Source organism: Ambystoma mexicanum, chromosome 8, assembly GCF_040938575.1.
Source record: "Ambystoma mexicanum isolate Mex_15411 chromosome 8, UKY_AmexF1_1, whole genome shotgun sequence".
Taxonomy (NCBI): domain Eukaryota; kingdom Metazoa; phylum Chordata; class Amphibia; order Caudata; family Ambystomatidae; genus Ambystoma; species Ambystoma mexicanum.
This window is the reverse complement of record NC_090929.1, coordinates 1,598,297,138-1,598,311,070: the sequence shown is the minus strand read 5'-3', so window position 1 is coordinate 1,598,311,070 and position 13,933 is coordinate 1,598,297,138. Positions and strand designations below refer to the sequence as shown.

At 42.2% G+C, this 13,933-nt stretch overlaps 1 protein-coding gene across 5 annotated transcripts in view; it reads right to left on the bottom strand.

Annotated features, from left to right (window-relative positions):
* Positions 1-13,933, bottom strand: part of VTI1A (vesicle transport through interaction with t-SNAREs 1A) — a 1,940,034-nt gene that overhangs the window by 1,684,267 nt on the left and 241,834 nt on the right. For all 5 annotated transcript variants that reach the window (XM_069611796.1, XM_069611795.1, XM_069611794.1 and 2 more), the window contains exon 3: positions 12,119-12,229. In XM_069611796.1, coding sequence (XP_069467897.1) covers positions 12,119-12,229 — 111 coding nt within the window. The remainder of the gene's footprint in view (positions 1-12,118; positions 12,230-13,933) is intronic.

Here is a 13,933-nt window from a genome sequence, read left to right as displayed (position 1 = left end):
ACCCCAAAACACAAATTGATCTGCTCAGAGACAATGGCCAAGCAGCCTTACTCCTCCTCCTCGACCTCTCTGCAGCATTTGACCTGGTCGACCACTCGGTCCTATGCACTCACCTACATACGGCTACCCACTTCTCCCCCGAGGCCATTACATGGATCAGATCTTTCATTAATGGCAGAACCATGAGGGTTTTCTCACCCACAGATGCTGCAGACCCCATACCCATCACCTGTGGCGTACCACAGGGTTCCTGTGTCTCCCCTACACTGTATAACATTTACCAAGCCCCTTTTCGATGATCTGGATCATCTCGGTATCACCTACACTAACTATGCAGATGATACCCAGATCCTCCTTCAGCTTTCTGGAGATTATGGAAAGGATTTGGCCTTGGTGAATAGGGTTTACATCATCATCCAGGCATGGATAGCCATTCATGGACTATGCCTGAATGATAATAAAACTGAACTCATCACTTTGGGTACCACTGCCAGCCTAAAGAAATTAAGTCCAGCCTACTCATTCTTCTTGATCGATGGCAACATTATTAGAGTGGGACACGAAGTCAAAACGTTGGGCTTCTACCTGGATTCCAACCTCTCCTTCAACAGACAGGTGAACTCACTAGCCTCCTCCACGGCTTACACATGTAAATTGATCCGTGCAGCCAAACCTTTTCTATCAAACACCAGCTGCCTGACCCTCATACTATCCAGCTTAGACTATTGTAACGCGCTTTATCTGGGGTCCTGCAAAGCCACCACCAGTAAGCTACAAATCCTCCAGAACAATGCACCAAGAGCGGCCCTGGGCATCTCAAGAAGAGACCACATCACAGCACATAGCCAGCAGAACAATTGGACCCCCATCATAGACAAAATTTCCCTAAAAACTGCTTCACTCACCCACAAGTCCCTCAATAACGCGGCCCCCATTTACCTGATTGACAGATTTTACAGACAGACACCTTTGAGACCAATAAGGACAGCATACAGAGACTGCCCCTCCGTCCCTCACTACAAACGCACAACCATAGGAGGCAATAGTTTCCCAGTGAAAGCGGCTAAACTGTGGAACTCCCTACCACCCACTCTTAGAATGGACTTACCCTACCAAAATTTCCGTTCTAAGATGATGTCTTGGCTGAAAACAGCCTCTGTCTAAACATACGTATTGGACATACATGTACATTCTCCTCCATTATTATTGTGTATATGCCATGTATATATCTTATTGTCTGCAACTAAGCTTCACAAATTCCTGTATCTGCTGCGCCTTGTTACCCTAGGGTATTCCGGCGCATTACAAATAATAAACAAACAAACATGGGCATGCTAACAGTGAACGCATATTTCCCTCCTACACACTTTGGATCACACAGTTTAGATGCATATAAAAAAAAGGAGATTATTTGCAGAGTCTTTAATACATTTTTTTATGTTTCTTTTAATTGTTCCTATAATCATACATAAGACTCTTTTTACATGGTTCTTTTCAAATTACATAAAACAAAAAGGAAAAAAGAACATACAAGGAAGTATAAAATGATGGCACTAGTTAAATAAGGAAATTATGTGAGATAGTACTCCTCTTCTCTTTCAAGGAGAGCCCTTTAAGACCAATTTCATTTGGCAATTTCAGAAGCTCAATAGATTAGATTTCCATCCCTGAAGACAGCCTATGCCAGAAATCTTGGGTATTTAGCCACTCATTATGGTGGACAAACCTAGCAAAATATTTTTCTCTTTTTGGGAGTGTGGCTGAACAGGTAATTAGGAGGCGTTATATATCTTGGATGTACCCTTCGCCAAATAGATTGCATTCTGCTTTTTTGTGTTCTAGGTTTTTCCATATTCTGCCGGTTTCATTTAGTTTTCACCAAATTTAACAGAAAGCAAAAGTAATTCTGCACGTCATTGAGGGTTTGGAAATCCTCAGTATGTCAATACATATTTGCTTGGCTTCTCACACTGTAAATATTTTAGTGCTTCTAAGATTACAAAGACAGTCTAGTTGTGATGCAATCCGCTATAACTAGGGCTTGCTTAGCTTTATCTAGATTGGAAATGAGGATATCCCCTTGATACTTTACAGTTCAGAAGGATTTGATAGGTATCTTTGTAATTTGGACAAGAATATACTTTTGTCAGATCCCATATGGTCATTTATATTTTCGTACAATGAGTGTTTACATGGATCGATGATCGATCTATAAATCAGTAGTATTTTCCATTTAAATTGTGATTGAAGCAAATGAAAACCCAATTCAGATCTTAAATATTCTATCGAGGGGGACATGAGTGAAAGTTTGTTTCCATATACGACGTTCCACAAGGGTCCAGTTATACTTGCGGTAACTAGGACCGATTTCCATCCCATAAAGTACTGCTGGAATCGCTTTTCCTTTGTAGGAATTTAGCTGGGGCAAAAGTGAAAAATATATATAGGGAGACCAGCAATTTTCTCAACTAACTTGTGTATTGTGACACTTTTAGCTCTAGATCATCAGTCAGATCTTTAAGTGACTGGTTTGCTGGGAGGGTAAAGCCCAGATATTGTTTTTTTTTTTTAACAATCAGCAGAATGTGGTTTTTCATATGCCATATGGGTGTTTTCCATCTGTTTGATGGGTTTCCAAAGATCATGATATTTGATTTTGAAGGGTTGATTTTAAAGTGTTGATAATTCGCTCATTCTCACTTGCATATTGTTCCATAGCCTTCATCAGATGTTGGAGTCCAACTGAGTGTGGTCAATCAAGGCTATGTCACCAGCGTATTCTAGGAAATGAATTGTGTGTGTGTGTGTTTGTGTAAAGTTAGCCAAATCTGCTAAATAGAGATTAAAAAGAAACGCGGCAAAGATACAGCCCTATTTGCTGCCACTAATGGTGGCTATGTTGGACGAAAGTTCTCCTTTTAGGTTTAGTCTGACTTGGAGGGTGCAGTTTTATCATGATAACAAGCAAACCTTCTGGAATGCCCCATTTTCGGAGTTTGGTCCACAGTTTGCCCCGGTTCACCAAGTCAAAAGTTTTTGCAAGATCACTCAGGGCAATGTATGCAGGTTTTGATTTATTACATGCACCAAGATCTTTTACTGTGTAAAGAATCAGGCCATTAAGTGTTGTTAAAATGTCCTTTCGGAAGCCTGCTTGTTGTCTGGCGAGGATCTCATTACGCTCGGCCCATGACTTGAGCTGCTTGCCATAGTTAAGGCTAAGGCATAGTTTGGGTGTCGGTTTGTTAGTGGCAGATGGTTTGGTCATATTTTCCATAATGAGACAAGCCATTCTTGATCGATTCTTGTTAATAGACCCGTCTACTGGTACCAAAAAGGCTTCTAAAAAATGTGTTTGAGATTTCAGCTTCCTCCGACACTTCAGACTTTGGACAGTTTTTCTTGCAAAAGATGGGAGCTAAACAGGCCGGTTTTACCACAACTTGGGTTCAACCCTCTGCTCTATAGTTTAGCAACCAGTACTAATTTCTTGTTTTGGATCCGTTTGCTGGCGGTGCTTGCTTTAACTTCTATGCAATCTTGGAGGTCAACTGCTCTTATATTTTTCTTTTTACCGGTCTGCTTAGAAGTTGTCTCCTCTATAGTTAATACGTTTTTCCTTTCTTTCAATGTGTCCAAGTCAGTGATCTTATTCAAGGCTTTGAAAAAACAATGTTTGCTTGGTTTTTTGGTTTCCTCTGCGCTCCTTGGGTTTTTCGTATTCCTTCCTTTTTTCGTCGTTCTTTGTTTAGGATTCAACATTTACTTTTTCTGGATTTTGTTTCTTACAATTGTCTTTTGGGCCAATCACAAAAACTTGTCCATCGCTGAGGTGGATAGTGGGTTTGTCTTCACCATCGAATGGTGCATCTTGAATACTGCATCTTCCTTCTCATTTTTAGACTTCGACTGTACTAGTGTGGATTTAAGATCTTTCCACAGAATATCGTTGAGTTCTTTATGAAAATTGATTTAAGTTCTCAACTCATTTAGAATCGATGTGTGTTCATTTCCAATTGATCCAGATTATATCTGTGTCCTGAGACACCATTCAGAGTTTGAATACACAGAAGCCAGTCAAACAGCTTGGGTTTTAAGGTGTGAGCCAGAGCTGAATTGGCTTCATGCAGTGTTCAATCGAACCGTGATGTACAGCTCTGTTGTCAGATAAGGGGCACCTAGTGGAAATCAATTAATGTAAAATCATGGAGCAAGTTCACCGTAAGTGACCTTTTCATGTGCAAAGCTCCAACTCTTCATACAAAGTGGTAACGGTAGGGGCTGTTATTTTTGATAGTTCATATGCATTTTAAAAGGCATGCCCAGACAAGTCTCCGAAGCTATTTGGTTCATTTGCAAAACAAGGTCCACTCCATACTACGTAAAGAAACCTACGAAGCTGCCTGCTTGTTTGAAAGCAAAACAAGGTTTTTCCAGAAGTGCACATTTTATTTACGGATATGCAAGATAATAGGCTGGACACCGTTTTTTAATAATGCAAAAAAGCAAGCACTGTTTCTTTATACATTCCTGCTTCACAACCACCATTTAGAGTAAGGAGGGAGTGGAGTGAAGGAAGCTGACAAGTGGGCAGCATTTGCTTTTAATCCAATGCCAATTTGCTTTGATTAGTGGTACAAACATTACAAAAAAGCGACATTACAAGTCCCAGAATACAAAACGCTGTTGAATGAACAGCCAGTACTTGATGAGGTGGCCGCCACGTTATGGGACCGCTTCTCGATGCTTTAGGTTTTCTTGGAATGTAATCCCCTCTTTGCAGATCTATAAAGCTAATCATCTTCAAGTGCGATTTACACATTAATTATTCACAGTTGCTATTTAGCAAATGAGTTATTTATATAGCGCCTTCTCCAAAGTGCTTTACATCGAACATTACACACAATATCACTCGACTGAAGTTGCTGCTCATTTATTAACCTCGGAAGCACGAAAGACTAAGTTTGCCTTGCAGGGATTCGAACCTGCGACCTGCGGATCACACACAGATCACAGCAGCGAGAGCCATTTTACTAGCATTCTTGGCCTCTATGCCTGCATCAAACTTCAAGCCTGCTACTGGTGGCTCTTCATTTCTTTGGGAAACAAACTTCACTGTTGTGTAAGGGAGCAGGATGTCTATAATATTGCTCTATGATATGCCTAACAAGTACAACAATACAGATAACATGGGGACATTAAATAATAGGCCAGCTCCTGCACAAGGCTAGGAGGATTGAGGGGAGAAAAAAAGTCTCAAGTCAGGGTATGCCTTGAAATAAAATTGCAACAGACCATTCTGTTATTGGTTTGCGTTTTATAAAGTTGACATAAAATCACTCACCTTTTAACCATGTGATTATTTTGGAACGTTTGCTTGATGGGTTAATGTGCCTGCTACAGTGATTTACGTAAAACCTGCAGCTAGTGCTGTAGGCTCTTAACTGAGCTATTCCAAGGATTCACTAGCGTTCAAAGCGTAAAATAAAGCTTTTAGAAGGGTTTTCTAAAACATTTTAAAAATAACATTTCCAGAAATTAAAAGATCAGTGTCATTTATTCATCTGGCAACATTCACATGTTGATACATGAGCAGCTGTACAGTCACTGGATCCCACTTCGCCAGAATCAGGTCAGCTCTTTATTGTTCCATGGTCAAAAAGCGTATGTTATATCATTTAGTGAAAAGTCATTTTCAGCCTTCCTAAATTATTTTAGAATTCAAAGGCTGGAGTTCTAGACACTAGTTCCAATGCTAAATTAGCTGGTAACTAAAAACCCTGTGTGCAAAGATTATGGTGAATATAATTATTAGGAAACATTTGCAGATGTGGTGTCCGTAACGAGGCAAACATGCTCCCTCCCATCCACAAAATTGCTCTTTTTTAAAGCAGTTGAAAAGAAAAAAGGCACATGTGCAAGTCCACAGATCACCACAGAGTGGCAGCATAATACAAAGTTTGAACGCACTTCCAATCGGAAGATTTTGCAAGGAAGCTTTTCACGTTCATCCATGTGGGTGAACACATAGAATGCGTGGCATACTCGGGCACGGCACCGTTGTTTTGGCCACCAAGAAAAAAAAAATAGTTTTTCCACTGGGGCGATTTTGGGGACATTACTACTGAAGCGGGTCGGTGTACTTTATTAATTGAAGGAAAAATAAACATGTTAAATGCCAGAGTAGGCTGTGAGGAATTGCCATCTGGCAATGGCGTGAAAGCCCTGGCTTTTGTTGATTTTTATGAATTAATAAAATGATGCAGGTAATTCCATCTCTGAAAGGGAAATCTGCCGATCAGGATCTAGGAACTTTCAACTTCAAAATTTCCCTTGCACAGCTTCAATACCTATTCCTACAGATCCATTACCAATCTAGTACACAGTACATACTTTTAGCAAAAGTGCTATTTATCTTAAAATGGAATCAGCTAATGCCATCCCTTCTCGCCAAGAGACACCACCACTGCTGTAATCAAGGTGCATGAGAAACACTGCCCCCTACCTTAGAAATAGCACACACGCATTGTGATTGATTTTCCCCTTTCCACCTGCCCCTCCATATTCGTGTTTGGTGCCTCTTCCCTCATTTCCCTCCCCACCTTTTGTTCTAATCTCTACTGCCAAAAAAAGAAATGCATCCAAAAACAATAACAGAAATGTTCCTTTAGGAACCACCTTTCACAGTTAAAAAAAAAGAACTAAAGAATAAAGAATAAACAGACTTGATCTACTTTATATTTCTCAGTAAAGTATATAGACTCAATAAGATTTTCCAACATTTCCATTTGCATTTTGTGTTATGCTAATTGCAATATTGTGGTGTTTATCCCCTGTTGCAGGGATGGAACGGTGGATACCGGCCTGGCAGCCCAAGTTATCAGCCCAAGCGAAGCGAGAGTGGATAACTAGGTCTCGGGACCATTATCCCCCCCCCCCATTCCAGCACCTGTAATGGGGGATGAAGGCCATTAGCACCCTAGTTTCCCAATGTGGGAACCCTGGGTGCTAAAAAAAAAATAAATTAAAAAAAAAAAAAAAGGATTTTTCTTCCTACACCGGGACGCCTGTGGCGTCCATGTGTAGGAAGGAGAATCCTTTTCCAAGACGGCCACCATGGATAGGGAAGGCATGGTTCCGTACAGGGCCCCTCTTCGCTTTCCATGGCAGCCTGCAGAATGCAAAAAGACAACCCTATGACCATATTACCACAAGCACATTTTTCTTCCCTTTCAAACCTATCCCAATTTCGAAACACTTTACCACAAAGTGTGTAGATTTTTCCACCACATTTATAAGCCTTTACAATATTTTGGGACCCCCCCTCTAATTTTGCCCCCTCTTGACAAAATCCCACCAAACCTCGCTAAAACCTTTATATCTAGATCTATTATCAGTTTGCCAAAATAAGTGTAGATTCGTCAAACTGCACCTCATTTATAAACCTTTACATTATATTGGAGCCCTCCTCTAATTGTGCCCCACCTTGACAAAATCCCACCAAATGTCCAGGGGGAGCGAAGTTATAAGCCGCCCTAAAAGTGCTCTTCCTAAGGGTTTAGCAACTTAACCATAACTACATGGCTGCTACCACAGGCCATGATTGAAAAAAATAAACAAAAAAAAAATGTGTATGTACGTGATCAAGCGCTTAGTATAGCGCGAAACGCGTTGTTTGCAGGCTGCTGCCCCTAGGCGTCCTGTTGTTGTTCTGTCTTCTATGTGCTGCTATGTATCGTGTACTTGCTTTTTGCACAATGCGTTTGGTTTTTATTTTATTAAAACATTAAAGACATCAGTAATTCCTATACTGTGTCTGTTTGTTTTTTCCGAACCTTCTTGAACCTGGCATTCATGTTTGTGCCTGCGGGAGTGCGATTCGCCTTCTCCTCCCCTCTTTCCATATATATATATATATATATATATATATATATATGATAGAGAGATTTTGAGCAAAATGTTACATTGTACCTAAAAAAAAACTTTAGTGTAATAAATAGGAGAATGTGAAAATAAGGCAGATGACAAATAGGTTTGGGGGTAGGATTAATTGTCTTCGGCATAGATGTAGGCAAATAACTGGTGCTTTGCGTTGACTTCGCAATAAAAAAAAGTCCCTTTGCAGTTCTTAAAAACAGAAATGTTAACATCTTGCTCAAAACAAGGATCTCTTTAATGGGCCATAAATTGTAAATCACTACCACTCTGAATGCCATGCTTGAAGAAAGGAAGTGAAAGGCAGCACTTACAGGGCCTGCAGGGTCTGAATGGCCGCTGGGAGGAGGGTATTTGTTTTGAACGCTTTGCAGCAGGGGGTGCCACGCCTAGGTCCGGACCAGCCTGCCAGGACAATAAGGGTGCTGAGCAGTAGTATCCTCATTGTCCTGCCAGCAAGACACCTTTCCCGTTCGGCACTCTCAGATGAGGGTGCCAAATGGGAGAGGTGTCCCGGTCATGTCCCATCTGAACTGCTCATCAGGGCCAAGGCAGGCTGGGTTTCAGATCCGGGGAGACAAAGATTGCCAGCAGGGTTATAAGTGGGCTGGGGCCAGCCGGGCCAAGCCCACACCACAGCTGGATATTATCCCATTGCAGCTGTGCCCGCCGGCACTGCCATGATCAAAGACAGCTGCTGTGACTGACAGTAATGCCAGCCACAGCGTCGCACAAACAAGTTTCAGTTAACACAACCATCTGGCTGGCTGGCATTTCTGTCAGTAATGGCAGCTTCAAAAAGTGTCACTGCCAGGCATAGCGTCTCCCTCTCCCAAACTGAAACTTCCTCTGGCTACCCCTCGTGGGGGGTTGCGGGAGGAGGTTGCAGTACCAGGCAGCCAGGCCAGACCTGACCCTTAAAAAAAAAAAAAAAAGGTATAGGACGAAATGACTGAGTTAAAATTACCGACCACACCAAAAGACCTTTAAAAAGCATAACACCAAAAGTTCTAACTACTAAAAGTTCGAATCGCTGGTGGTATGTATATTTTGGTGGGGTCGATAAAAATAAAAAACATTTCAATTAAAAAAGGCTGCGGGGATGCAGGGGTGTCCCCCGCAACACCGTGCTCACCATATTTTACAGTATAGTGAGTAGGGGGTGCGGGGGACAACCCCGCAGCTGACCCAGGAATTTTTTTTAAAAAAAAACAATTACTTTTAAATGCGGACATTAACGTCGCGGAAAATGTTGCAGTGAATAAATCACACAGATCCTTCTGCATAACGTTTGTCCTGGCATTTCAGTTTCCTTTTTTGCTATGGTCTCCCTTGCAATGGTGGGGCAATACTTTAAGAAGTTGCACTCTGGCTTAAAAGGAAGATAGTCTGGGCTCCCAGTTCACAATCTCTAAGTCTGTGTTGGAGATGGACTTAAGTTAAGGGTATCTGTTTGACAATTGCTTAAGTAAGAACACTGCTGAACACAGAGTGTGAAGGTGCTCCTCTGTCAGCAGTGCTGTCTCTTCATAGAGTATGCGTAGAAGGGACCTACAAGTACATAGTCAACCATGTGTCATGCAAGAGTGTGTTTTTTTAGAAGTCATTTTAGGCTTCAAAACAGCGATGACATTTTCGCAAATTTGGCACGAGTGTTCCCATTGCTAATGAACCCAATGTACCTTAACGCCTAACCTTTTGTCAATAACCCCAGCTAAGGGTCCAATAAATAAGGACATCGAGCTTTGACTTGTTATGGAACATACCAAGCAGACTGTTGCGATATGCACTTAGTTACGTAGGCCAGACCATTTTTACATGTTCTTCTGGAGGACACGTCTACCAAGTCTTAGACCACGCCCATCATGCAAGCCACATCTCCAAATGAGGGCCCTCCTTTCTCACCCCACTTAAAGCACTCATTGTCGGATCTCAGACTTGGCAAGAGCCAACCCATTGACCAGCGCTGGCTATATCCCTGGATTCTGAGTAAACAGACTGACTCACGGGAGAGATACAAAACCTGGATTTATTGTGTAAACCGGACCGGACACAGATATAAAATACAGTCAGTCCGGTCTAAATCCGGATGCGTGGCAACTCCGACAGCCCCTCTAATCAGGTCAAACCATGTTTGCATTATGGGACCAGATAGCAAGCAACAGCAGAACTATGCCTGGGTCTACCCAGTCCTCCAGATAAGATTTTGAAGTGCGAGTACGTCACTCCTTTTTAGGAAGTAAAAATGTAAGTCCAATTCCCAATGGGAGTATAATAATCGTGTAAAAATAGGTTGTACCTGGGAAACGGAAATGTTTTTGTAATAATAATTTCTTTGCACCTAGTTATTCATGCACATTATACAGAAAGTACATTTTTACGTCTTTCCATCAGGCAGTAATTATAGCAATTTCTTCCTGTGGTACTATGTGCACTGCTGGTCCAAACATATCCATGGAGCTATGCAAGTTAAAGCAGGGGCTCAAGGTCATGTGTTAGTTTAGAGTATTTGCCTATTTTTAGGCAGTAAAAATAACCGATGCACCCCTTATTTGTAGGGCTGGGTCTACCCAATCCCTACACAAACCCCACATAGCCTAAACCACCTCAGGCTGAATCTCACTGCCCACAGAGAACGGGTGCTACTTATTTGAACAAAGCATATCAGGGTTACCGGTTCCTACTTTGCACTTTACTCCATCCCCATTAACCCTGAGCTCCCTCGCTTGCATGACCAAGTGCCACACTATAGAATACAGTCGCATTACATTGTACTTGGATCACAAATGGCGCTCTGTACCTCGTCTGCTTCCCCCGTATAAACACATTTCTCTGGTTGCTTTGTATACAAGTAAAACAGCAACTCAGTGTATAAACAATGCACCAAATGAGTAATTTGCCCTGACTGAATACATTCCTATCAGAAAGGAGAGACAGACAAATCAAAGTGGATTCCTAGCAGCTTTGCATGAAATCAAAGATCCTTTTGGGAACATATGAATGACTACAGATGTTTATATTTGATAAATAGGTCTGCTTGTTTTCTACTAAATTAACAATGATTGTAATTCAAGCATGGACCCTTTCCTCTTCTGGCACATAATATACACCACAATGGGCTGGTTGGTAATTTTATTGATCACAACACTCAATATAATAGTATATCAGCAAGCAACGAAACGAGAACTCATTAATAGTTCTCCAAATCTGCCTTCGAAACCCAATGCAATTATGAGAACACTTTAGGACTTCTACGCCTCCCACCCATTACAGAATTATGGCCCACCTAACATGACGAACATGCATCCGCGCCATCTCAAAACATCCTTCCCCTACAGCAACCCTCCCGCTCCCCACCCATCCTCTGCTCTTGCCCTTGCTCATTTTCTTTCCTCCAGCAGACCGAGGTCTCGGTACCACTTGCGGGGGCACAACACGACAGACAACACACCATCCAAGGCTTTCTCAAACTAATGCTTTGCTGGTTTGGTGCAGTAAAAAAAACAAACAAAAAAAAAAAATTATTGAGTATCAAGTTGCACATACTCATTTGGAAAGCCTTCGTGTTCACGGACTTCTCAAATCCCTAAATGCATGCATGCCACAGCTGGCTCCGTGAAGGTCTCCACTAGACACTAGCACGAGTGTCCCGAAGCGAACTACACTCCTAATGGAAATCGCGTCGGGTGCTTATTATTGGGACCAGAGGCAGCCCAAGCAATGCCCAGCTCCAGTGCAGTGTTAAAGACTACTCAAACGCCGCCCTCGTTTGCGCCAACGGAACGTCTAAGCCATGTCAAGACAGAAAAGGTTTATTTGCGCTTCAACTTTCGGGTTGCACACCGTTATATACATGTATCCTCATTTCATTTATGTATACACCAGAGCCCGTTATGTTAATACTTGTATCTCTAATCTCCAAACAACAACTGAACTCCTACGTCTCCCACGTTCTGGATTCGCCAAGCCCGCTCCACATTCCACTGTAACATTCCATGTTCATTCTACACTAGCCATCATATAACATTGCCTAACCACACGAGTAGAACACACTACATACAGATGGTGCTGTACACTCCTACAAAACGTATTACAGCGGTGGTGCAGAATATATGGACGAGATATTGAGTGAAGTCCCAGGTTGGGAAGTGCCACTTCAGTATAGATGATTAAATAAACTCACAAAATCCACTTCCAGCTTGCTGAGCTCTTGTTTGTAGCTCCTCATCCGGTTGCCGTACATTGCCCGGCTGGGCGCTGGAATTTCACGCACTTCCAGGTCCATCTGCTCGAGCTAATGGAGAAGATAAAGGGAACAATTACTGACAGTTCGTCTCCGAGCTCGAAACAGTCTGGGTCATTTCTGGGTCTTTAACACCACTTAGACCCTTTTACATTGGGCTCGTTATATTGGAAATAAAAGAAAAACATTATGTACCTCCTCGGCTGAATTAAAGGCCGCGTTTGCCCTCATTCAAAGTTGCACCACACATTTCACGATGCACCCTACTTGGCTCCAGAACATGCTCACTACTTTCTCATTAAATGCGTTTTGTTGGTTCTAAATGCATTAGCCACAAATTAGAAGAACTCTTGTAACAAAATTCAACAAAGCTGATGCCACAAAAGGTAATGACACATTTTCAGAGCACCTGTGCTCAATCTACCCAAGGTGCCCAAAACTCTACTAAGCCAACCATTCCAAACACCCAAACCCTTTCTTTGAGCGATGAGGTTTTCAAACTAGTTCAGCTCATAAAACTCCTTTAACACTCAAACTCTTTCAAACATTTGTGTTGGTGTTGGGGTTAGACCATTTATGGGATGTCAAGCTACACGCCAGGCATAAAAGTCACTCGCCCATAGCATGAATGCCAGTGCTCGGCTTGCACAGTGCACACCAGGTCTTATTCACCAAGAAAGAATTGTCATTGGCCAGTGGCTAGTTCTCAATGAAAATGCTGTACGAAGGATATCTGCACTTTGTTAAATTAAGGTTTAGTTGTGTACAAGATAACTGCATTACAAGCAATGGAATCTATTGAGAATGGTAAATTGACTGGGATGAGCTCAGAGGCTCTCCAGAGTGCTTGTGAAGCCAGGGAGTTGGACTTTGTGGATAAGTCTAGGGCTGAGCTGATAGCTGCCCTGGTGGACTACCAGATCGATTGTGAAACTCTTGAAGGGGGGATGCAACCAATGAGGACTCTACCCCGGGGGTTGTCGCCGAATCTGATTCTGGGAATGCCACCATTTCTGCTGCCTCTGTTCCGAAACCCAGCAATTCCTTGGAGCTTGAGTTATTAAGGAGGAAATATGCCTTTGAACATCGCAAGTTGGAAATAGATGCTGAGTTTAAGAAGGAGGAGCTGGCTCAACAAGTGGAGCTCAAGAATAGGGATCTTGAACTCAAAGACAAGGACACTGAATGCCAGCGAATCCAGTTAGAGAAAGCCCGAGTGGAGACTTCAGCGAAACCAGTTGAGTGTCAGGTCCCCAGCAACCAAGTTTATGAAAGGTTTGGTTGGTGTGTATGCGGAGGGTTCTGATATCCTCCAATGGATTGAAGTGTTTGAAATGGCTTGTGCAATTCACAATGTTGATAAGAGAGATTGGGCTAAGTGTAATGGTCAGGGATTTTAAGAAACGAGAATGTGTCTTGGATTGACTGGGTGAGTGCTGCGCACATGAACATGATGGGGTGGATTGATGGATACAAAGTGAAAACTTTTTTTTTAAAAAAAAAACTTTCTTTATTGACATTTCATATAACAACAACTCCAACCCAACACCCATCCCAACCTGCCCCACCCACCCCCCCCCTACATGGCAGGTGAGTAAACCCTACCCCATGAGTCGAACCCAAGCACATGACCAACAAACCACGTAATGCGATAATGAAATGTATTTGCCATACAGCGGCCAGTCCTGGAAGTCCAAGCAACCGAAAAACAAAAAACAAAACAAAAAAAAAATAATGCCATAATCCAATGTGTTC